Source organism: Mesitornis unicolor, unplaced genomic scaffold (assembly GCF_000695765.1).
Source record: "Mesitornis unicolor isolate BGI_N332 unplaced genomic scaffold, ASM69576v1 Scaffold54902, whole genome shotgun sequence".
Taxonomy (NCBI): domain Eukaryota; kingdom Metazoa; phylum Chordata; class Aves; order Mesitornithiformes; family Mesitornithidae; genus Mesitornis; species Mesitornis unicolor.
The window spans coordinates 1-26814 of record NW_010170943.1 but is presented as its reverse complement, the minus strand read 5'-3'; the positions used below and the strand labels follow the sequence as shown (position 1 = coordinate 26814).

General features: G+C 40.0%; 1 protein-coding gene across 1 annotated transcript; it reads right to left on the bottom strand.

Moving 5' to 3' along the window:
- Positions 1-3123: 3123 nt before the first annotated feature.
- Positions 3124-24723, bottom strand: STK4 (serine/threonine kinase 4; the record flags this gene model as incomplete). The annotated part of the gene is made up of 9 exons (XM_010179848.1): positions 3124-3281; positions 16103-16289; positions 18585-18713; positions 19351-19488; positions 19984-20151; positions 20542-20706; positions 21240-21354; positions 23664-23792; positions 24643-24723. Coding segments are annotated over 9 exons (1270 nt in total), but the record flags the coding sequence as incomplete, so codon positions are not given.
- Between the last annotated feature and the right edge of the window lie 2091 nt (positions 24724-26814).

The following is a 26814-nucleotide window of genomic DNA, read 5'->3' as shown; positions in this document are numbered from 1 at the left end:
CCTTTCCTTCCTTACCTATCCCTTCTGAAAAGCTATACCCATCAATGGCAGCACTCCAGCTGTGTGATTCATGCCACCATGTTTCTGTGATAGCTACTACATCGTAGTAGGAAACAGTGCACACTTAATTTTGCCCTATGTTATAGTACTACTGAAAGTTTGAAGTGAAAAATTGTATGACATTGTCTAAACAAATCTAGTATTATTAATTTAAGTCTGTGCAACAGTATGTGACTAATGTTCACTGGCAAAACTAAATTCAACTAAAAAAATTTTGAGATCTGATGATGGCAATTAGGAATTCTACAGACAATGCAGCCTGCCCATTAACAGCCTACCCCTGCAGCATTTTCATGTTAAGAGTCTGTTATAGTCTTCCTAATAGCTAGAAATTTTGCCCATAATTAGTTTCTTTTTCCTCTATGTTAAATAAATCATAATGTTCTTGAAAACATTTTCGTAATCAAGCAGAGCTTATGTCTTTAGAGATCCTTGTTCAAACACGAGTGGGGATAAACATGAACACCATTGGGCATTGACTAATCAGTTAAGAATAACTTCCACCTCAGAAATCCAAGGCTGGAAATACACTGGGTTTATGCCATCTCAGCCCACAGCCAGGACTGAGCCAGAGCACGACATCTGGGAGGAATGGAATTAATCACTTTAGAGCAGGATCGCTGGGTTTTCAGCTCTGCAGTGGATGGGGCTGACTCGATCTAACCCTTATCTAACATGACATTGCCATTGTGATATAAATAGTGTCTTATTTGCCTGCTTCAGAGGAACAATGTTAGTCAAGAAAAGGTCAAATGGTTTTTCTACAGGGGAAAAAAAGAACAAAAATCTTTCATAATTTAATATTGCCCTTTTTTCTGGAAGATTGGAGAGTCCAGGTGCTAGTCACATAGGAAGGAGATGAATACAACTCGTATTTATCTAGTCTGCAGTAGCACAAAGCAATAATATTTCAATCATTTCTTAAGGCCCAGGAGGAACCAATATTCACCTGGCATCTCACTGATCTCACCTTTACTTGGAACCCTGCAAACTCCACAAAGTCTGCTCAAACCTGCCTACTTTGGCAATGCAAGAGTAAGTTATAGCTGCAGGCAAGTCTAGGACAGATGTACTTAACACACCTCTTAGTGAATGTGTATTTTCTTATTGCACAACACTTACTGCATTGAAGCTGTCAGTTAAAGTATTGATAAACATGACTTTTACCCATAGCTAGCTAAAGAGGAATAATGCTCAGTTTGAAGTCTTTGAATACATTACACAGCCTGCGGTTACTGCTACTGACCCTCAGATAAGCACTATAAGAATACTCACATGTAATTATCAAGGTTGCTTTCAAGCATTTTTCTTATCCTACAGAAAAGAAAGTAGCTCTGTGACAACATTTGCATGCAAGACAGGCTGGGCTGGGTACATTCATACACAGTTGAAGTAGAGAAATACATACAGCTGGGAAGTGAAATTTCTACAAATTGCTACATGAAGGTGACCTAAAGCCCGATTTATTGCTAGCTTTTATTGCTTGCTTTTATTGCTTCTAGCGCACTGGTAATCTATGCACATAGCAATACTTCAGTAGTAATGGAAATCAGTAAACAAGGTCACATGCGTGTCAAACAGTTGCTTTGCACATTCTAAAAATATTTGTAGGTCTTGTTTGATAGAACAGCATCGACCCTTGCCTGTGCCAACCGCGTTGCCTGTGCTGCTCACTGGGTATAGCCTGTGCCTACAGCTCATGGTATGCGAGGTGGCATACATCCTACTCAGTGGAAATAAAGGTAATTGCTAAACTTGTTATCAACCAAATTAGAAAGTGAAATAATTACAGCGAATTTCCCCTTGGGCCATCTTCTGCAGACTACAAAAGACTTCTCAGATACTCCAAACCAGCCCATCTTTCCTGGGAAATAAGACACATTGAAAAATAATTGTTTATCATTAAATGCAGTTATAGCATGTCAGGTGAGGGAGAAATGAAGTATCTGGCTGCACTGGAATCACGCGTTTGGTCCAGACCCTGTGATACACAGGCTGACAAGTCAGCTTACAGGTTATTTTTGCAAAACGTGTTTATGCAGTGACTTTAAGCCTTCAGGCTAAACATAACGTGGTACAAAGGGCTATGAGAAAGAACGCCCCAGGTCCACTCAGCTAGCCATCCTTTTCAGTCTAAATAAGAACAACCAAGATGTAGCAGCAAAGACAACAAAATGCATGTACCAACAGTAGTCTATACAATCTGTACAAACAGAATGAAAGGCTCCAGATATTATTCAAGCCTTAAAAGTAAAAGTAAAGCATCGCCTTGAGTCGTGAAGAGCAGAGGGATTTCTCTTTCTGTGCTGCTCTGTGAAGATGGAATGAATCTCACCAACCACCGAACGCAGCGTGACAACCTGAATCATGGGCAACACGAACAGACATCATGAGGGTGCACAATGCACTTAATGCAGAAAGTGCTTGCACTGAAGTATCATTGAAGGGAAATGCAGTGGAGGGAGCAGTGTTCAGCACTGTTCTGGCATTTTGAACTCAAACCAGACATTTCCATCCTCACAATAAAGAATTAAAAAAATATGAATAACAGGTTTTTCTTTGGACTTCTGAAAAGTTCTTGAAAATTCTGCGCATGCGAACCTTTAGGAAAACTGAAATTGAAATAAAGATAAGCTCGATGTTTATATAATAAAACAAAACCCAGAGCCAAAACTTCATAAAACCACGGAAATTTGATGGTTCTAACACTGTTCTTTGTCAAACACCACGCATTCAGGATTTGTATTTTCCAACTGCCATCTGGAATTCTGTTGTTTTTTTTTTACTTTAAATGCATAATGGAGCATTGTACCTTCATGTCCTCAGGCATTTTTGCTCATTTGTTTGTTTTTAAACAAGGAAAGCGTACAGATAATGACTGGTTATGATTACCAAGAAATACCTAAAGAAAATGAGTTTTTCAAAATGTTCCATCCAAATGCATTAGCAATTAGAATCTCCTCAAGTTTCCATTAGTCTGTCAAAATAAGAAATAATCTTATAGCAGCTCTGCCTAAAACTTAAAGATTGTCACATTGATTGAATTTCAAAGTATACACTTACAAATTCGTAGTCTCCATCCTGTGGTACTTTCCAATCAGATGAATTTTTTGTCTGACCAGACACATTCTTCCCAAAGCTATTGATTTGATTCTCCTTCTCCTTCTGCTCAAAATATTCAAGGAATGATGGTTTGGCTGGCTGCATTGTTTCATCCCTCCCTGGAAATATTAAAAATAAAAACCACAGTTGTTTTAAAAAATATATTTTCAGTTATAATACCTTACATTGTATCCAAAAGTGATTTTAATTTTTTACCATGCTCTAATCACAAAAGACTGCTAAAGTACTGCTGCTGCTGAAAAGCAGCTGGAGAAGGGAAGCTTAAAGCCCACCACACGAGTGATTACAATGCTGGAGGCCTTGGCCTCTCGACCTGCGGTCCGTCCATCACAGCACCCTATCAGGTAACAGCTTCATGCACTGAATGCTACAACTAAACCACTTACCAAGTAAAGAGGCTGGGTTTTTTTCACCCCAGCCAGGTAGAATATGGAAAGTTCCAAAACTAAACAGCATTGATTTACAAGCAGAAACTCATCTTTATATTTACAAATGGAACAGTACAGAAACAAGGCTTTCAAAGACCAAGTTACCATATAAATATCACATAACTTTCCTTGGGTAGAAGTAGTCAAGTTCTACGTTTCTTGGGTAGAAAGAAATAATTAGCTTGCAAAACTGCTTCTTTTTCTTTTCTAAACAGTCAGTTAGCAAGGTTTCAAGTTTACTGCCCTAGTTGTCTTTTTCTAAGTTAATTCCTTAGAACACATATTTAGTGGATTACTTGAATAAGCCAAACATACAGATTAACCATTTAATTCTAGATTGCATTTAAGAAACTTGTGGTAGTAAGAAATGGGCAAAGGTACAAAAAGAGACAGAGGAATCAAAATAATGCCCTAAATATAAATACTTTGATTTTTAATGGCAGGTCTCAGAAGCCTCCCAAGGACCACTCTCAGTAAGAGTTCACCCATCCTGATGGGAGAAGGTTATAGCTAAGAGCACCAAGCTTTAGCACAACTAGATTTACATGATTCATATTTGAATGCAGGGCCAGAAGTTCCCAAGTCAAAGCAGATCCCCAGTGCTGTTTGGAGAGAGGAGCTGGGCTCCAGCAACGGGGGCAGCTTCAGCTGGAGGGTGACAACGGCACAATAGGGAAGGAAGTGGTAAAAAGTTAAGAGGATGAAAATACGGATTCCTAGCACAGCATAAAAGCCAATACAGGAAGAACACACAAAATTTAACTTCACAGCAAGTAAAGACCAAGACTTTCACTATTTCCAAAGGAAGATTTCTTTACTAGCACAACCGGTACAGCATCAGATGCTGCTCAGGCTACTCGCACTTAAAACTGGCTTGGCCTCTGAGTTACCGTACAGTGAGTATCTTGTGAAGAGTCTCAATCGAAATGAGGAGGCAGACTTGCACAGAAAACACAATTTAACAGGGCTGCACCACAAGACTATGACAGCTGCAAACACAGCTAAAGACTGCTCGCAGCTTAATGCCATGGTGCTGCTTTTTATGATAAAATGCTTCACAAAAATCTGTGAGCATAATGGAAGTAAGCACTGTAACAAAACCTAGTAAAATGTTTTTGTTCTGATAAAGTATAGTTCTCTAGTAGCAAAGTGGAGTAGGTTAAAAATACTGGAAATGTATGCTTTGGGCAATGCAGAAACCATTATTTTCAGAAAGCAACATTAGGACTAGAGTTAATAGAAAAATAGCCTAATTCTGGACTGTGGAAATAAGTTCACTGTCAAATGCCATACATTTGAAATAAATATAATCTGTCAGACAGGCAATCAACTAAAAGATTAGAGCTTCAGACCAGCATACAGGGGACGGAGCCATCCTTTGAGGGGTTTATGGGGTCTGTGTAAGGCTGAGACTTTCCTTCAAGAATCTGTGCAAAAAGCCGGCTATCACAAGACAGTCCTCACTGAGGACATTTTGCAGGGCTTTCCTCTTCAGAAAGTATTAGCTGCTCTGAAAACCCATTAATAAATAATTGCTGAATATTATTCTTGCTCATAAAATTGCCATCCAGTGATCCAGATCTGCCATCTCTGTCAGATCCTCAGACAAGTGTACAAATTCCTTGCTCAGCTATGAGATACTTTAGGAAATTATTTGTCTATAGACATGTTAAACACAGAACAAATTTCCACAAAGTATGCGAAATCTTGGCAGGATATTTGGGTTGTGATACTGAGAGAAGTGTGGTTCTACACAGACTGAAATGTGACAATGCATTTAGAAAAAGCACTGCACCCGACTGCCTCTCCAGGGTCAGCTAAGAGCTCAGGCATGAACAGGAGTGCTTAGACTTTTGCACTATGACAGCTGGAGCAAAGACAAATTATTCTACCCTTGGCAGTAGCTCCCCTTTTTAAAAAACAAAGCAAACCAAAAACCTCATCATACAGAATTAGAGCAAGAAAGACACCTTCAGACAGGCTGCGTGAAGGTCAGTCAAGAAACACGTCTGTGAAGTGGAGAACAGATTTGCTGTTGGGAATAATTACTGAAATACAATAGCAATCCAATTACTGCTAAGTGATGAAACATTTATTTATAATGAAGTAAATACACCCCTTGTATCCTGCTGCAGTCCAGCCTGCCTGAAGCAGGAGGTAAGTTGTTATGGCCAATCATGGCAATGTTTAACACCAACAAATTTTATGAAAAAAGAGAAAATCATAACTACCTAGGCTAATCTAGACACAGCTTACTGACAGCCTTAGTCTCGGTAATTCAGGCTTCTTAAGAAGAAAAAAAATTTTAAAAAATCTAAACCAAGCTTGTACTGTATGTTTTGAAAACAAACATTTGCAGCACAGGAGACTTTGAAAGTGAACGTTCCACTCCAGTGACATTGGCTTATTCAATTCTTTTCTATTTAGTTTTGTTCTAAAAGAGACCATTTGCTCACACCAGAGCTTAATTCAGAGTCACTTAATATTTCCCCACATCCTGTATTTTATTAAGAACAGCAATATTTGTAAATGACTAATTACATCTACTGAACAACAACCTATTGTAGCATCACTTAATTATCAAAATACATATCCAAACCCAAGGTTTATTGCATAAAACTTCCGTTTTCATGCAGAAATGAAACAGACAAAGGAAGCAGCACATGAAGTGGCAGTGGTAGTTTATAATCCTGAAGAGTACAACTGGATTTTCAGCCCCACCAGTACAAGTGGCTGAAATGCAGCAGAAGGCTGACCAGGACAAAGGGGTCTCTTGCTGCTGCCTCCCACCCAACAGGCCCAGTCTCCCCAGCAAAAGGAGGGGAGGAACGGTCTGAACTGCAGCAAGGGCAGCACAGCTGAATGTAAGGAGGAAAGTTTTCACAATGGGGATAGTTGTGCAATGGAGCAGGGCTGGAGAGATTGTGCAAAGCCCTGAGCAACCGGACCTGACCTTGCACTTGGTCGCAGCCAGCTCACAGGGAACCAGACCGGCCACCTCCAGGGGTCCCTGCTCTGCCCAAGCCAAGCTTCTCTGCATCTCACACTGCTCACACCCGCTGTCAGCAGCCTCTAACCTTGCAGTCACCTCAGGCCTTTCAAATGTGTGCAAGAATCTACATTCAGCTTCAGCCACCGATTTTAGAACATTTCAACACATCAACATGTAACATTGCATCTTTGCGTAGTGGTTTAGTTTCTTTTTTTTTTTAACTGATTAAAATAGATTGCTAACTAACAAGGAATGGAAAAAAAAGACAATATAAAGTGAAAAATATCCAGAAGACAGATCCAAAGTGTCTGAAAATGTAATTGCTGCTTTAATCTCAGTGGGGGTGCGTATGCAGCAAGACTGACAGAAACGCTCCTGGAGACAGAAAGACATTACACCAAATCAATTACCATCCCAGCACAACTCGATTTCTTTTCATCAATCTTAGCACTTAACAGCAGTGTCATCTTTCCAAAGATGATCTGCTATTAATTCAACACAAGCATCACACCACTATATCTTTAAGATTTTGATAACAGGCAGCCGAAGACAAAAATCGATCACCGCTATTTGCAGAAGCAGATGCTGCTGAAAGATGACACCGCACAAAACGTGTCTGTGCCAAAAAGCATTTAACTTCCTAGTTTTATAGCGTTAGACGAAAATATGAACATTTGACAGAAAGTGAGATCACAAGCGTGGCAGAGAAGAGCCAAAGAGAAGAGAAGGTCACCCTGCAGTGACACGAAAGGCTTCACCATGCATTTATTTTGGAACCTAAAGAGTTGCTCATAAGGATGAGCTGCGAGAGCTCCTTGGAGCCATTAACAGTCTACCATTTAGAGATGCAGTCATCTTTTTAGGAGCTGTATTAATTACACAAATGGAACACCACCGCTCTGCTGGAGCCGCTCCAGCTGACTGCAGAATTGCAGGTTTGGGGTAGCTGTATCCATACAGGAGTGCTCGGGTTCAGCCTGCCGGCGGTGGAGAGCAGCAGCCCTCTGTGGAAAACTCGTAAGTGCTGCCAGGTGTGAAGTCACCTTTAGAAAAGTATAGGAACATCAGTAGTGCTGTGTGTGAGAACAGAGAAAGATGTGAAATTGGTGGGTCCAAAGATGCAGAATGCTATCAGTTGCGAGCAACAAATATTCCCTTGTACTTTGATTTTTTTTAAAGGAGTTTACTACTGATTTCAGTAACTGTGTTACCCCTTCAGCACTGGAAAGCAAAGTCTAACTGCCTGTGGTACCATGCAAGCTGGGGCAGTACTTACCCAGGCACAAATAGCCTGTACAAGCCAAATGACAGCTGATAGATACAACACTGCAAGACGCCAGCAAGGCCACAGCAGCCGCAGCCAGTGGCATCACATACTGGATCCTCTCCTCTGCTGTGCTACACAAACAGCAAGTTTTAAGGAAAAAACTAAACCAACAATGTGCTCCCTCTCTGAAAACGTCACCTGTCTGAATACTTGAGGGAATGGAAGAGGTCAGTCTTAGTGGCTGACTGCAGCAGGTGGACCTTCTTACACCCAGCAAAAGAGGAGAGAGAAGGTGTGAAGAGCCTTTGAGAAACTTCTACTTCCATATGATGCTGCAGAGAAAGGAGAATGATAAAGCAGAAACAGCACAGTCAATTAAACCAGCAAGAGATTTACTTTCTTTTCCAGCAGTAAAAAATATCCGTGAAACCAGATCATTCGGTATCATCCAGTCCCAGAAATCAAAGCACTCATTTTGTTGATTTTGTCAAATTAGCTCTCACAATTGAAAATTTTCAGAAGCTCCTGAACTTCAAAGGATGCCTTCAAAAGGGAAGTGGGATTTACAAAGACCTGCTATCTATCTGAACAAGCTTGCTGAGTAATGAAACTAGAATTTCTGCTCTTCTCTAAAATTATTCTTCTCTACTTAAACTTGACAGCAGAAGAATCCTTGTTTTGCTGTTCTTTCCTCTTGAAAGAGATCGCAATTATCTACCTGGAGTGAATTCTACAGTCAAAGCTTGTCATGAGAGAGAAAGATAACCTCAGGAACACATTTTGTGTGCTCTTCACTCAAGTCAGTTAAATTAATACACTTAATACTTAAAATAATTATTCTTGAAGCCACGGTGTTAGATTTCCTTCCTTATATCATAAAAATAGGAGCTAAAGTTGTGGCTGGAAACAGTCAGATCATGCTACATAGTCATCTACAAAGAAGGAAATGTAAATGAACAACAGTGAAGTGACCAATGACAATATTAGTGACATCAAGCTAAAACGTGATACTTGGTACATGTATATGTATTTGTCAAGACTTCAGGAGGCTGCAGCCTTTAGAAAGACAACTGGTCTCGGCTCAGGAGAACACTGGTGTTAGTGAGAATGAGGTGTTGGGAGCAACAAAACAAAAACGTTTAAGTTGCCTTGTGCTAGGAAAGTGTCGTGAATGCCCTGCACAAAGCTCAGGAAGCTGCACCCCTGTGAGCAGGAGCTGAAAACAGCTCTGCAGAGATGCAGAGAGGAGCACTCATGTTAATTTTAAAGAAAGCAGAGCTACCACTGCCTTTAGTCAGACTTAATGCCAGAAAGGATCATGCCCTGGGACAAGCAGCACAGTGTTTCTATCACATCCAAGCTCACACAGTCCCTTTCACAGAGGGATCAAGATCTATTGTAAAACAATTGGTTTGCTGTATCCTTGCTGGTCTCCTGGAGTTATAAACCCTCTCATTTCCAGTCAGAAGTTTATGATAGCCAGCATACACGTACTTGTTCATGATCAAGCCTCAGCTCTTCAGCATTCAAACCATCATCCTCTACCGTGTTCACCTTCCTTCCTCGCCCTTTTAAAATGTATTTTTGGTAGGAGTTCTCATATCCAATGTCACCTTTGATTTTGGTGGTCTAAATAAGCACAGATTCTTCACTGACTTCTCACGTAACAGGCTTAGTCCCCCGTAGTCTCAGCCAGCTTCTGTCTGCTTTAGATTGAATTTAATAGCTTTAAGACTGAAAATGCACACACATTTAGGATGCACAAAACAGCGCCTGACGATTACGTGCAAACAACACTTCATTAATATTAAATTTCAAATGGAATGGCAGTTTTATTTGCTTCGGGCTGTTTCTTAGATATCACAGATGAACTTTAGCAGCTGGACAGCATAATTTGTACAGTATGAACAGGACTGAGTCATTTTATGCAGCAAAGCAGAGAGATGCCAGTTTATTCAACCAGAGCAAAAAGTGCTCCATCATTAATGAAGTCACCCCATGGCAGCACAAGCTGAGATTGCCTCACTTTAAAAGGGGACCACATAACACTTGGTATCTTTTGAAGCTTATGAGTACAAGTCTTCCCATAATTATGTCCTATTTCAAATGAAATCAAAGCAGAACATACTTGACAGGTCCTGCTATTAAGAAGGAACTCCTAAATGACCATAAAAATCAATGCTAGCTATCCTAACTAGTCTCTTTTAATGAACATAAGACATCAAAGTCATCTAAGGAAAAAAGTACCAACAGTCATCCAAAGCTGTGGTCTGTGTACTTGAGGACTCTCTGAAAGAGGAGGAAATCCTCACAGTAATGAAATACAAAAGGAGGTTACCTCCTTTTAGATCTCTTTTACATAAAAACTCAGAAAAGATTATAAATACATAGCAGCTTTCTTCCTCCATCACAAATTTTCCATGGACACCTTACATCTTTCACCTCGTTAGCTTGAATTGCTAATTTAGCCCGGCAACCACAGTACATGACATGGGCAGCAGGACGTGAGGGTGCATCAGGAAAAAGGTGAACATTTATGTCATGTCCTGCATCATCTGGCTCAGGTTCTGGTGGATCTTAATGAGAAACCACCTCGTTGACAGGGATGCAACCTTCAGGTCCAGCACACTGTAGGTAACAACTCAGGCTCCCCAAATGCCATATAACCAAGGAAGCATTTGCTAACACCCTTTCTGTTCATAACCTGGAAACTCATTTGCTTCTCTAGAGAGAACAGAGCACAACACGGCAATGAACATGTTTTTCCTGAAGCTTGAAAATCTGCTGGTAAAAAGAAAGTTGGTTTTAAACTTCTGCAACTAAGGAATTCAAGAGTTTAAGAGTTTTCCTTATTTCTGCTCAGGAGGAAAGCTTTCTCCAGGATTTATTTTGATCCAGCAGGAAGCGAGTTTATTCTTAGAAGAGACAGGTAGGTTACAGTTTGACTATATGCGCAAATGTATGCAGGTGTATAGGACAGAGATAGACTTACTAAGTGATTTACTACTACTCTGTCTCTTGGCTGAGTCTCCTGAATCAGGAGACTCAACTCATCTCCTGCCTCCAGTACGACTGTCAGTCATACTCATCTTCCTCAAGGCAATGCTTCTGTCCAGAAAAAAAATAAAATTCCCCTACTATCTATCTATCCCCTACCATCACAAATGCAGGGATTCTTGAAAATAAAGTGTTCGGAACAGCAGAAATAGCTGTGTTAAACATATGCATCTCTTTCTCCGATTTCAGGGTGTCTGAAAATACAAATATTAACAGATGTTTAACTTTCTCCTAGCATTAAAGCTTTGTCAAATATTCAGGACAGTGAAAAGTGGACAGGGATCCAATTCAGACCCCAGACAACTTTCCTTCATGCTCCAGTCTGCACAGAACCCCTATTTCAATTATAGCACACTGCCCAGAAAGTCCAGCAGGCTCCCACCACTCAAACTGGAAAAACAAAGCCCACAGCAAAAACGCAACAACAAAATGACAGCACATATAACAACTCCCATGGCTCCCAAATCCTGTCTGCATGGCCACACAACCAGGCTGGCTGCTGTTTAGGTCAAGTTTGCCAGCAAGGCTGCTATTAAGATAAGAGTCAAAAAGTTACACAGCTAAAAGACTTAACTGTGAAGATTTATATTCTCCATACCTCCAGAGGCAGTGCAATGCTTCTTACAGCTTGAGAAAAATGTAATCAATGTAGGTGTTTCTATAAACAGTGTGTCATTTAAATGCATAACACTAAAAGTGTTTTATGGTCCAATTATGCCTAAATGGACCGATTTATTTTAAACACAGAACTGTACCACTGGACATTAATAAGTAGTGAGAAGCTGCTATGAAGAGCTATAGTCTACAGAGAAAAACAGAGGCAAAACACAGCCAATAACTTTGATGTACACGTGATATAAATCCTGACAAGATGTGGAGCTCCTCTCTATAGTACCTGCACCAGCCATTTGGATAACATGCATCCGCACTTTTTTGAGAACTACTGATATTACACCACCTATAGGTACCTCAGCTGAATACCAGTAATACTTTATTCAATATTAATGCAATCACCAAAACCCTCTGCCATACACATTCATTCTATTGTCCACGTTAGAGCTTTTACAGGCATTGCTTTACATGAAAAATTACAGGTTAATTAGGAGACAAAAAGTTTGTTGAGTCTTGGCAGTAACACTGCTCTGGTTTAGGTTTAAGTGTCACCCACTGGATGCCTCGCAAAGCCACCAAGACTAACAAGCTTACTCTAAATCATTTTTCTAATAGGAAACTGGCAAGTTTGCATCTCAGCTCATTTGATTTGCTAATGAAACCCAATCTTCCCTCAAAAGGGGAAATATCTTTTAAAAAGGAGACAATCATGCTCAGAAGCATGGGCATGGCAAAAGTATAACAAAACATAAAGTTAGGGCTGGTTTGAGTTAAGAATTAAGCCTAAAATTTCTTGCTTTAAACATTCACAAGCTATTAAGAATTTTTACCTGCACATTACATTATCAAGGTAGAGGCAACAGTGGTATGAGAGCTTCTGGTCTGCCTCTGCACCAGCTGCTCCACTGAAAACCCCACACCCACAATTCTTCTCCTCTCTCCAAATCCCTCATTCGTCTCTACCCAAAAACCAGACAAGCTCAACTCACGCCACTCTTGGCAGTTCTACATTCCCCAGTGTCATTTTATTTGGTGTTTAAACAAGGAAGAGGCCCTTTAACACAGAAAATAGGACGGATTATAGTACTAGACAAACTAGATCCTATTTCACTTGGATCTGATCATGTTGCAGAGTCCAAGGAAGGCAATACGTTTATCTGCTTACTATAAAATTATGTTCCACTCTTTAAATCGAAGAGACAAACTCACGCCAAATTTCTATCTAAAGACCTACAGCAAATAAAGCAGAAAAAATAAAAAATAAGCAAAAGAAAGCTGCACTATTTACTATATATTCTCTCATAGAAAAATTAAAAGAAGAGGATTTTGGACATTCCCAGTTCAAAAGTTATTCCAGCTCTCAAGCACAATGGAAATGCCTGTTATTATAAATGATTGCTCATCTGTAGTTCTTCAGCTACTTCCAAGGTTTTCCTGGAACAGTTTAACTGCAATCCATAAGTAATACGTTAGCAATCGATTTATACGTAAAACGTGTCACAGCACAATTTAGTATCTGCGGTTTCAGGCAATCACTTGAGTGCTTTCAAAACGTGTAACAGAGTGTCACAGTGACATTTTTAATGCTGCCTGAATATTTATGTTGAGTGCCCAGAAAAAAGCCAAGCAAATTAAAGAATTTAAGGAAAGAGAATTACAGCTCAATTGACTACAAAACAAAACTTCCCCTACAATGTACAATACCAGAATTTAAGAATGTTTTTCTTCTGAGTCTGAAAAGTCATTAATTGGTTTATACAAGAATCACTTTCAAGGCTCTCTTAAGTTGTTTTCTAGAGATTTCGAAAACAATCCTGTCTGAAGCATCATATTTCCATATCCTATAAACAGTCTTTACATTATAAAGAAATAAGCAAACCAAAAACTGGTAAAGAGATGGATTTTTTTCCTATTAGGAGGAAAGGCTAGAACACAAGCTCAGAATTCTGCAGTTAAAAAACCCAAGACACCCAGAAAACCTAAATTCTCCTGCTTATGCCATGCAAGAAAAAAATCAGAACTTTTTTAGTGACTTAAAAGAGGCTTTATTGTGAGTCATAACACAAGCTGTCAGTGAAATACAGACTTCTTTAAAAATATGTATCAATGAAGCTTCTTCAAACTCCGTGGTTTCCAAACAGGATTATTACATTTATATTTAAGATTGCTCCAGAGAGTTCTGCAGCAGGCTGATGAGCTCTGCAGTTAAATTAATTTAACTGAATGTTAAGAGAACATGAATATGGAAATGGCAAGCTGAAAAATGGAGCTAAAGCAATCCAGATGAAGGGCAAGCCGCTCAAAGGCACTGCCTTGCAAGTGCATCCAAGACACAACGACAGAATTGCTGTGCAACAGCAAAAATGTCAGCATTATTCTACTGGGGAATAAGGTGTTAAGGAAGAGTTAAGTTTTAGCCTGGTACTATCATTTTCATTAACATCAGGTTTTTTGGAATTAAAGTTATTAAAATGCAGTATAACCTGCAGCCGAGAGCGCGCTGAGTGCAGCTGGGTTTCACTAGACACTGCTGCACTGAACTGTCAACATGAAAGCAATACCAGCATCAAACACCACTTGCACCCAGGGTCTCCAAAAGCTGCCTCCAGAATGCAGAGCTGCTCAAGCACATCTGATGCAATACGCAGCTTTGAATACTGCTACACAGCAGCAATTGAAGAACAAAGTGTTTTTAAGAAGTCTGAAATCTAAGAGGGGTTTAAAATAAAAAACTACTTTCTAGTCACAGAGCTCTACAGCTCTTAGAGCTTGTTCTGGAACTCCCTCTTGAGGTTAGAGACTGCACTATATTAAAGACACTGCAATAGCCTCAGAACCAATTCTACTCAAAAGGAGAGTTTGTCCTTGCAAAAGAGATATTATCAAAGGCATCTCCTCAAAATGCTGTACTCCAGTTTGCAGAGAGATGCTTTTGAGTTGCAAGTACTGCAATCTTAAAAAGAGGGTAAGAAGATAAGCACATCAAGCACAGGAAGATAAACTGAGGAGGCGCTTTACTTACACGCCTTTGGTAGCCAACACAGGAGCACCACAGACAGCAGAACCTCAGCTCATGAAATGGAAGAGCACACACTGACGATGAGAAACTAACAGTGGTGTCTGTCTGTAAAGCAACAGCAACTTCACTTGGTTTACTGAAGGCTGTTAACATGTCCCATTCTTTGGGTGACCTTTTAAGCTACTCTAAGCAGCCAACATCTTGCTAGAGCTACCTTATTTCACAAAATCCTATGGCATTACCCCAGTGTCTTTGTTGCCACAAACTGGCTGACAGCTCTGGTTTTTAATGTGCTGACTCAGTGTTTGCCAAAGTTTACAAAACTCCCTAAACAAGTTCTGCTGAAATTTTACTCTCAAAAACAGTTCTTTCCACAAGCTCTAGTTATCCTTCCCCAACACAGAAATTCCCAAGAAGGATGTTTCCAAACTCCTGTTAAATTTTATTTTCCTTCTCAGACAACAGCTGAAGGTTAAAAATCAGATGGCCAAGGAAGTCTTCGGAGGCAGTGCAAGAGCCAAAAGAACAAGCCTTGCCTACAAAGGTCATATTTTACTAACACTGAGTCCCCAGCTCAGCACTTTCCTCGGTCCTTGAACAAGCATCCACGCTGGCCACCTGAGTCATCTATGTCTACCTCTGCCTCAATACTGTCCAGACTACCCAGTCAGTCGGAATGGATTTCTATGAGTACTCATAATTCAGAAAAGATTCTTTTTCTTATAGTCATACTTTTCTAGGGAGGTTCTTTCCTTGCTGTCCCCTTCATAAGGAAAAAAAAACCACCAACAAACCGTTTTGAACCCTGTTCCAGATCAAGCTGTGAAGTCTTCCACAGACTATCAGGGATCAAAGTAATATCATTTTAAATCTCACATCCTATGACAAAGTTTGTTGTTTTAGTAAGATTTTTTATTTTAGGGTGGAATGGATTTCAACTTGAATGTCTCAGAAAAACAACACACGGTTTATTCAGTTGTCCTTACCAACCAAAGTAACACTAAAGAAACACACAAGTGTAGATGCTAGCTCCTCCCACTGCATGCCTTGCTGGTTTTGAAATGTGCAAGATATCTGTCATTTCATATATAATGAAATATATACATTTGATGCATCAGTTCTGAAACAAAATGCCAGGTTACAGCCAGATCATCTTCTAAAGCAACACAATTTTTTTTAGTCTTAACTCTATGCTAGTCTCCCTCCTCTACGTTCTGTGAAAAAGACAAAACAGACAAAAAAGAACCAACAAAAAACCCCATACTAGCTAGAATCACATCTTACTCAATCAGCACAGAAGCTTGTGGAAATTGTGCACAACTCAGCTATACCAAGTGCAAAATCAAAAAGAATGGCTTGAAACTTGGACCTAGAAAGGGTCCCTCTTCTCTACTGCCAGAGGACACTGACCTAAGAGTTTTAGTTTTCTACAACAGAAAGACATCACAATCAGCTACTAAAAATACCAAGGCAGGTTCAGAATACACATCATAGCCCACTGGAGGTCCTGAGTAATATTCTAGAAGTTAAAGATGTTTTTTTACTTTTCATGGTGCCCTCCTCCTCTTCCTCCTCTGTGTTGATGACCATTGTACCCAGCTGGGATTCCAAGGTGCCATCATGCTCTATCATTGTGTTGGCTCCATCACTCATCGTGTTGACAGCTCTTATGGTACCAGTTTCATCTCCGCTCGCCCTCACCATGGTACCTGAATCAGCTTCATCTTCTTCCTGTACAAGGATGCCATAAATACATTTTTACTGATGGTGGTGAAGTCCCATGAAGAATGTCTGTATTTCAGGACACCAGCAAGGATTGATAATTCAGAGATTTTTACAAATACACATAGAAGCGACATTTTGTTTTACACATTTAGTTCTCTCCCTGTCATCTCCAAACAGGTAATAAAAAGTCTTCCTACTTTTCTACCAGCATGATAAATAAGAGAAGAAATAAATAATCAGCAGAAGCTTCTCAATGCAAGTTGTGTCTGATTTTTGAGCTGGTGACCTATCTGTAACAGTAGATTGCAATACTAATTCAGTCATCAGTTTTTCTATTCGTGTTGTCAGTTTTAATAGTTGATCTAAAACCGCTACGCCAAATGGTACAGTTCACTGGGAAGTCATTGATTATTAGACAGCAACAAGTCTAAGTCTGGATTACATGTGGAACACCGAAGAAAGACAACCACCCTATTCTTTAGGTCTCTGTCTACATTTAGATAGTTTATTTGCTATAAACTTCAGAAGCACTGAAGAAAAATTAACTTCATTTGCAAACCTCTAAAAATGAATTACATAAATCAGCAAAGTCTAGTCATTTTTTCAGATTAAAATTATTTGTTTTATTTTCATTTGTTAACAGGTACTAATATGATAGAAGTTTGAATTATCGCTGTCAAGGCTTGAGAAACTGACTCTGTAGGAAAACAAAAGTTCCTGAAACTAATTCTGGTAGGACAGCTTCTTGGCAGATAGTTATGTTAGCCAGAGATAGCAGTTGCATTAGGAGGTGTGTGCTTCACTAATCATGTATTGTGATTAGGATCTTATTAAGAACGAGGCCAAAATTTCCATAATCTATTTAATTTCTTGGAAATGTGGCCCAGGTATCCATCTACAAGAAGTCACTTCCTAGGTTAACAGTGGAGTTTCTAGGCATCTCACTCTGGATGAGATGCTCATGTTTTGTTTTAAGGATAAAGTTCACTATTCTTTATGTGTGACCATGGGTTACTGATGCAGAGAAGTGCGAGAGGGAAAACAGAGGTCTCGCACATCCAGCTGTAATACTCCATATCAGCGTCACTGAAAGAAAGAAGCACACCCCTCCACGTTCTGGTGTCCCATACATGTTAGCTGTTCTGTCAAGGGTATCTTTATAATTTAATTCCCAACCTCAAAACCTATAGCAAGAGGAGAAGAAAACTACATGAGATGTTAATGGAGGAGAAGTAATTTTATGTGGAGATAAGTGGGCGAGAGGAAGTAATAAATATGTTAGCTATGCATCATTTAACAAAGGACTATGGCAGAAATTTCCACAGGACTTGGGAAGTGCTTGGGAACACTTTTCTGCTAGCAGACACGGAATAGAGAAGTCTTGGGAAAACACACACACCGACGGAGACTACTCAACTCCACTACACAGACACCATCTCTCAGCAATGGGACTCCAGATCAGTCAGAACTGGAGGAGAGAGGGTGAGGACAACACTTCCAGAGTCAACATCATGGCAACATGACCAATAAAGTTACCTCCACACTGAATAAATAGGCGGTCCTAAACTGGAAAACCAGATGAACAATGTCACCATGACAGATACTGTGGACCATGCTGTTAAGTCTAACCTCTGAAAAGGACTGGCATACAATGCCTTTTGTTGCCCATTTCATTTATTCAGGTTGAAGTAGGCAGAGGCTCAAAAAGCAGCTTTCAACATGCTTTCCATATTCACATGCTGTAACCACCAAAACAAGGAGCCCAAACTCAAATTCACAGCAATCCCCTGAACACTTGTCATGCCCTCACCTCAGGTTTCTGTCGGTTGCTCTTGTGCAGTAGAAAGTTTCTATAAGGGGGGTTCTAAAGCACAACAATAGTAAAACAACATAACACACTCATATCATAGTGCATCACAGATGATATTATTATTTTATACTAGGAGAGCAGTCCAAGACCTGAATCTACAATGAAAAAATTCTCATTACTGCATAAATAATACAATGCAACTGAGAAAATTTATCAAGTCTTTTGCATACACTACTTTGTAGACCCATTAAATCACAGGTCTCAGATACACTCTAAGCTAAACAGTAAGCTGTACATGCTGGCTATCCCACTCAGATACAAAGACAGAGCAGGGACCAAGCATCAAGTTAAGCACTCTAAGTAGAAAACTTGAGAACCAAGTCAAATCAATGGGCAATTGGACAAAATATTGCAAAAGATAAAAACCAAAGCAGCAAGCTTTATGAAAGGAGCAAAAGTTTGAACTTCGTAAACTGATGTAAACTACTCACTGAATTTTCTTCATCATCTTGATCTAGTTCACGTTGTTGCGCCTCTTGACGTTTCAGCTTGATGTCCATTGCTTCATTAATCAAGTCCCGGAGAATTGACACTCCTTTGGCACTTTTAACAAATGGATGCTGAGAAGCATTTTAAAAACAAGTAAGCACTGCATCCATACCAAGATACAACAGTAAAACACTGTTACTATGGCTTACTTGCAATCAAAATCAAAGTTTAACTGGTTACTAAAGTAAAATCCAGTATTTCTGTTTGGCACTGGAGGGAGACCTCCCACTCTCCAAACAAGCTCATGTTGCCAAGGCTCTACTGCTATGAGACCTTGGGCTCCTTCCTCTCCCATAGCTTGACTAATTTCTTTCCTTAACAGTTTTGCTTCTGAGAACCAGTAACAGATTATCACCATGTCCAGGCCATTCTGAACAATTACTTTCATTTAGCCTCCTCTTTTTAGTGTTTTAAGAGGTAGTTTCTTGGCAGTGCTGGTGACAATTTGAAAGTAAGAAAAACTCCAAAAGCCAAAAAAAGAAAACAAAACTCGGAGAAAATAAAAGTAGGAAGTTGATGTTAGACTGGTTCTTAGAGAAGAACTGAAAAGTTGAAGTTGAGTGTAAGACTTTTAAAATCAGATATTAAAAAAGTAAAATCTGTAGTGAGAAGGAGCAGCAAGAAATGAAACCAACATCTCAGACACGCAGCACTGCCTACCCTAGCAAGCCTTCTCTAGAGCTTATGTTCCTGTAAGAAAAGGCAGACCTGCAGAAGCTGTGTTGCAGTGGCACGCTGCTCCGGGCTCTTAACAAGACACTGCTTTACAAAGTCCGTAAAATTGTCTGACCACAGCTCTGGTTTCCGGAACGTTGGAGGTGGATTGGTAGGAATCATAAAAATTGCCTGAAAATAGAAGAATATTCCAGATTTCCAAAAAAAGTGTAAAGCTTTCCAACAATACAACATAAAGACACAGACATACACTGGTATGCAAGTAGCAAGAAATCAGACTTTTCTCACTAGATGCTTACAGTTCTGCCTGAGCTATTACATGCCCCCAGATGTTGTGAATCTGTCATTTTCAAATCTTAAAAAATAGTAATTGCATAAAAAAACCTCAAAGCAATGCTTTGGATAATACAGCTGAAAACATGTTTCTTCACACACAACAGGGAGCTGCTGCAATGTCTTAACAGAAGAAGATCATGATTTTCCTTCCCATGCAGATTCTCCTTCAAAGACCTGTTTTTCATTTAACCAATAGTACAAAGAACTGACAGAAAATAAATAATTTAATCTAAATTAAAAGCAAGATGGCATGTTGATATGTTATTCAGAGAGCTATAATAGTAAAACCTTTCCATACAGCAATGCATTTTAATAGGCCACAGTTCTTACCCTCATAGGATGAATATCTGCATATGGTGGTTTGCCTTCAGCCATTTCTATTGCAGTGATTCCCAGAGACCAGATGTCTGCAACACAATTATAGCCAATTTCTTGAATCACTTCTGGAGCCATCCAAAATGGGGTCCCTATAACTGTGTTCCGCTTTGCCATGGTGTCCTGAGAAGAGCAGGATAAAGATCCAGACAATGGCAATTGTGTAAGCCCCAAACATCCACTAATGAATTACCATCCTAATTATTTTCCACTTGCATGCATGCACATTATTAGACTCAGCAAGACTGTGATATGAAGGGTTGCAAAGAGGAATTGAAATGTGCTTACAGAAGCTACAAATATCCTGAAGAAACCAGCAAATGCTATTGCAAACCATAGCTTAGGTGTAATGGCTTCTAGAAGCTCTGTTCTAATCTCTTGCTGGTTTAGCATCTCATTATGTTGATGGAGACTGCTAAAAACCAGTTTAGAACAATTTTTCAAAGTCTCCACAAACAGGTGGAGGTTAAAAAGATAAACTGAAGTGTACACAACCATCTTGGTTTTACTTACTGTAAGTTGTCCTGCCACTCCAAAATCTGCAAGTTTAGCATGTCCCTCTGTATTTAGCAATATATTTCCAGCTTTGATGTCCCTGTGTATTTTCCTCATAAAATGCAGGTACTCTAGCCCTTTCAGTGTTGATTGCACTATTGTAGCAATTTCCTCCTCTGTGAGCTAAAGAAGAGAAGAGTTATTGCCAACCTATCAGTTTTTAAGATGTTATACTATTGTGTTTCAGTCTATTTTTTCCTGAGATTCACTAATTGCTATTTAATTGCCTTCACTAAAGGTTGCCATACTAATGGGAAATCAGTTAGCAACTTCCTGCATTATGTAGTAGAGCAAGATTAAAACTACCACATATATACACACATACTGTATTTCACATACCATAACCCTTTCTCAACTAGTAATTCTTATCTTGCAATAACTAAAGTAAGGCAAAGTAGAGTCTGCTATTCAGAATCAGTCTGGGTTTTCAAGAAAGCCAACAAACCAAAATCTGCTCCACCAATGACGCTATTCAAATAACCAAAACTCAATCAATGTGATCAGCTTTCTCATTTTCAGAGGAACAAAGGACCCACATCTCAAGTTATGGCCAAGTGTTGTGTCAGGCACTGAACACTGTGAGAATTGTGCCCAATCTCTTGAGCTACTGGACACCCATAGTTCCCATTCACACATTCAAAGGAGAAAGTACATACAGTTTTATTTCGTAATCGAATAATATCAGACACAGATCCAGCGCCGCAGTATTCCATTACTATCCACAGGTCTGTGTTCTTAAAATAGCTGCCATAATATTTCACCACATGAGGACTATGAAATGTGAAAAAGGAGAAAACAGAGAGTCAAATACCAGTAACCAGCATAACTGAATTAGCACAAAACACTGCAGAGTCCTCAAGTATGTTTCAGAAATTCAGAGTTGAAGTGCCACTAAAACCATAATCAAAAGTATCCCAAAACAGCCTGATCTTGCACAGGGCTACTGCAGTCCTCCTAGCCTCTTCCCCACAGCAGTGCTCATCTGACCTGCCAGTGAGTCAGTTCAGGGAGCTAAACCACCTGAAAATCAATCCTATAGAAATAAAGAGCAATTATCCTTCAGTCTGGTTTAACTCCCTGAACCGGATTACAACAAGGTCAGCGCTGTGGCAAGCGAGAAGGCCGGAAGAGGGGATGATAAGGTTCAAAGTTTGCTGGAAAATAGCTATCACGTTCATTAAGAATGCTCCCCCACTACCACATGCTCCGACTCCTTTCTACAATTTAGTTCAGGATGTATTTTAGGAAGCCAGTACAACCTAAGACTGTCTCTCACAGTTAGCTCTCCAGCTGTCCAAAAAGTCAACAAACTGTTAAAGGATATGGCTCAGAATAACCATCTGTTCTCTGGAAAAGGTAAAGCAGAAAACTAACAGAAAGACTGTTCCTGATCTTGTGGGAATGGAGCCAAAGAACAAAAGTGCACTTGATCTATTCTCTGCTGACTATTTTCTAATGAAAAACTGTCAAACGATCAAAAGAAAGTCACACTGCAGTGTCCCTTAATGCTTGCACAGACAATGTGATGCTCCAGTGATTCACTCCCTCTGCTGTTCATAACTGTAAGGTCTCATTTTAGGTCTTACAATGTTAGTATTTAATTCCTTTTAAGAAAGACATCTAGAAATGCTTTCCAAGTTACATAGTAAGATTTTTCACAAACAAATTATCAAGTTACATTGTGTGGTCTGCCACCAGTCACTTTCATTTAAAGACAGTGAGAGTGAAGTGCAATAGAGTGACTGAGACCACAGTTCTATATTGGTAAGGTAATTTATTTCAAAATTTAATTTTCCATGCCTGAAGTCCATCAAAGTAGTGTTTCTTAAGGCTAAATTCATAATACCAGAAGAAATCAGTGTATTTTAAACTTTCAGCCCAGTACACAAAGGGCTACAAAGATGATCAAGGGAGTGGAGCATCTCCCTTATGAGGAGCGGCTGAGGGAGCTGGGTCTCTTTAGTTTGCAGAAGAGGAGACTGAGGGGAGACCTCATTCATGTTTATAAATATTTAAAGGGTGAGTGTCACGAGGATGGAGCCAGGCTCTTCTCGGTGACAAACAATGATAGGACAAGAGGTAATGGGCACAAGCTGGAACACAGGAGGTTCCACTTAAATTTGAGAAGAAACTTCTTCTCAGTGAGGGTGACAGAGCACTGGAACAGGCTGCCCAGAGAGGTTGTGGAGTCTCCTTCTCTGGAGACATTCAAAACCCGCCTGGACGCCTTCCTGTGCAACCTCATCTAGGCGTTCCTGCTCCGGCAGGGGGATTGGACTAGATGATCTTTTGAGGTCCCTTCCAATCCCTAACGTTCTGTGATTCTGTGATTCTGTGATACACACTTTGAGAAGAGGTCTTCTGTACCTATGAGCTCCCCATCAGCTAAGTTACTACATCTTTTCCCAAAGGAAACATGCAAGGACAACCCAGAGAGCCAACCATCAGCCTGCAGAGCTGCCAGCAAATTATTCTGGGGATGCTCAGGTCAGCAGACTGCTTGTACCGCACTAGAACCTGTGCAGACAGAAAATGGCTGGGAAGGACAATTCCACCACCCAAGCAGATGACAACACACAGATTATGCACATGCAAGAGCAGTCATGCATTAGTGGCTCTCATCCACGTGCCCCGTAAAACCAACCAAACAAAAAAAACCCTCTTTTAACAGTTCTCTCCATACCAAGGTTTTTTAGCAGCCACTACCCCTTTGGAGACGGGAACTGCTGTTCTGGCACACCATCAAGTTACCACTGTTCAACAAGTGCTGGCACATCGGGAGAATCACAGTAACTGCACACACGCTCGGCTCTTTGCTGGCAGCAAGTGCAAGGTTATTCAACTTCACTTAATGCTCTCTTGTTGCAAGCTAAATTTTTGTTGTCTTACCTTTGCTTGGTTTAACACTACCCAAATGGTCAGTTACCATGACTCAGTTGCTACGAGGTACCTTGATCGTACAAGTCCTGCCTTTTAAAAAACATTTAAGGCAACATCATGGCTTTTATTTGAGTAAATGCCAGATCACAGACAATACTTTTCTTTGCATACCAACAATGGGTTTTCTAGTATACATTTACCTGTCACATTGCTGCATTATGGATATTTCCTTTATAATCTCTTGCAGGTCGGATTCCACAGGAACTTGTTTAATTGCAACAACTTGACCCGTTTCTTTATGAATAGCTTTGAACACGCTGCCATAGGAACTATGAAACAAAATATTAAACAAAGAGTGAATACAATAACATTTAAAAATGCAAATGTTATGGCTTGTTTTTTGCTTGCAAGTGCAGCCATCAGGTAAAAATTAACTGCTTTTCTCCTAAAAATATTTTGTGTTTTTATGTAAATAAACAGTCCACTAGCTTCTAAACACTATAATAACACAAATAAGTCACAGCACACTGAAATCGTCAGAAAAGAGGCAACCGTCATTACACTGCCCATAGCTTTGAAATGGCCTTTTGCACAAATCCAACAAATAAAATTCTCTTTTTCCAGCATACAGGACCAGCTGAACATCAGTAAGAACTAAAGCTCTGGTCAGAGAGGTTTGCTTGTTTTTGTCAAATATTAACTGTCTTATTTCCAGCTTCTTTACTTACATCAGCTAGGCAGATTTACAAATAATTTTCAAATGAACTACTTAAGAAGGCTAACACTGAGCGTTGCCATGCTGCTTTGCATTACCAAGTGGCACAGTGCAGCAGAAGTTCATTTTCACTACATGGATCTTACAGAAGAGGTACCAGGGATGAGCTACAAAACTCCTCGAGTTCCCACAGAGCCCTATCAACTCCAGATGGGCATTTTTCAACAATGTTTTAACTCCCTACTGCTGAGCTATGAGTTACTGTTTAGATTAAGATATCATACTCTTGGGAAACAAGTTCTTTATCCTCTTACTAACCATAAACTATCATTATGTTAGTACATAACCTTTGTAGTAAGAAGGTTGCAGCAAAAGTGAAAAATCAGGGACCACTGAACACATACCCATTACGTAATTTGTTCTTAGAGAAACGTACATTGGGCACATCAGAATAGAACACATACCCTTCTCCGAGCTTCTCCAATACATCAAACACTTCCTCAGGTTGTTTTGTTAAACTGTCTTCATCTAACTTCTTCAGCTGCCTGTACATGTAAGAAGAGAAAAATTATTAAATTAAATTTTACAGCAGTTCGGGATTCACTGAAACAGAAGACTAAATAGCACTACTTAAATGTATGCAGGGCTTAGCATGAAGTAAATTCATTATGAAGTAGGTTTATTTCACCTGACCAGGAGACTGAATATTATGAGCATCCAACAGCAAAAGAGGACTGGCAACAACAGAGAACGGAATTTGTTCAGGCACACAAATACACAGTTCCTCTTGGTGGAAATGCATCTCAAGATCTACATGCCAGTAGTCAAATCCAACACAGCACTGCAGAGCTTTGCAGCTATTGAGCATATCAGCTAAAGTTCAGCAGCTGGAATGGAAGGACATGTACTAGGGCCGTGCAAAAGAGAACACCATCTTCCCTGATGCCTTAGAGTATGTGTAGAATACACTTATTGGGAAGAGGTAATACTGATCTCAGCTGTCCATTTTTAACATCAGAAGTTCAGATCTTAACTTTGTGGGCCTGGACATACACTAGGAAAATTCTATCAGGGAAAAAAAAAAAAAAAGGAGAGGAAACTGATATCTGAATCTTTCAGTATCTGGATGCTGCTTGGTCTCTCTCTCTCAAAAACATTGCTAATAAGTGTCAGGGGAAAAAACCATGCTACGTTGTTTCAGTTCACCTCTACCACACCAGAGAGCTGTTCACCAAGAAACATTCTGAAACAGCTAAGGACTACATTAAAAAAAGTTCTGAAAACAAAGTATTTTACTGTCAAACGGTATCCAACAGCCTGCAAACAAGTGCTCTTTCATTTTCACACAAACTAAAAAACATCTGAAACAATAAAACACAACAAAAAAAACACTCAAACAAAAAAAACCTCCCAACTCCTTAAACCAGCTCATACAAGTTTCTGAAACACAGAAACTTCTTCGTCTCGGAGCTCTCAGAACTTACCAGTCTCACAGTGAGCAGCGTTTAAAATGAAACGTGCATGGTTGCCTGCAACTGTAAATTACTACCAAAAGCTCTCACTGTTGCTGTTAAAGATCACAACTCCAGCCGCAGCAACGCTAATTTTTATACTAAATACTTATTTTTTCTCCAGTTTCTTCAGAAACAGAGTGAGAAACCACTCATTGATTCCTGGCTATTATATTTATGCACAAACACCATACAGCAGAAGCAGCTCACGCGTGGAGTACATACAATGGCTTCCTGAAGCAAAGGAAACATTATAAAGAAGCAGACTCAGGAAGTGGTGAAATACTGAAAGTAGTCGCTGGCTTCCCTGCAAAGATAAGTATTAACCAATAGAATGTTACTTGTCCTTCTGAAAACCGGGAGGGAGGAGGGTGTGGGAAGAGGAGAAAAGGGAAAAAAGAAGGATCATGGATCACACAAGCACCACTTCCAAGGAGCCCAAAAAAACAGCGATGCAAGAAGCATCTTCTTACTGAAGCTGAGGACTAAATTCTATTTTAAAAAACCAACAAACTTTTCAAATAGCCAAATGCAATAACTAGACAGCTACTGTGCCTGCATCAAACTATCTCATTTCTGTTATAGTCCAGGAGCGCAATTACCCTGCACTGCCCGGCTTGTCCGGTGCACTCACTGCTGTCAGTAACAACCTCTGCTTGTGTATGGCATGTTTATACAACACAGACAGAACAGTGACACAAAACCAATCCTGCAGAGTTGTTATTCAGATCTAATCTGAGTCCCCCTTCAGTTAAACACTGGCATAAGCAATTATAGAATAAAAACATTTTTTTAACAGAAGATACATTGCTGGTTTTGTTGAAAAAAAAATAAAAATTAAAATGCTCTATGTCACCAAGAGTCAGAGCCGGCAGCTTCCTTTGTTTGCTGCCAAAAGCGCTGCAGGGCCCCAGCTGCAAACCCCTGATAGCGTTTAGACATTTTGACAGCCCCACGCCTCATTCAAACCGCGGCCCGGCCCCAGGCCCCCCCCGCAGCCCGGCGCGCACAGATGTGCACCCCACGGCCTGGCTCGGAGGTCGCCCAGAAACCCCTGGAGGAGCCGGGCCCACACCTCGCCGGCGGGACGTGACCCGGCAGGGGCAGCGGAAGAGCAGCAACCCT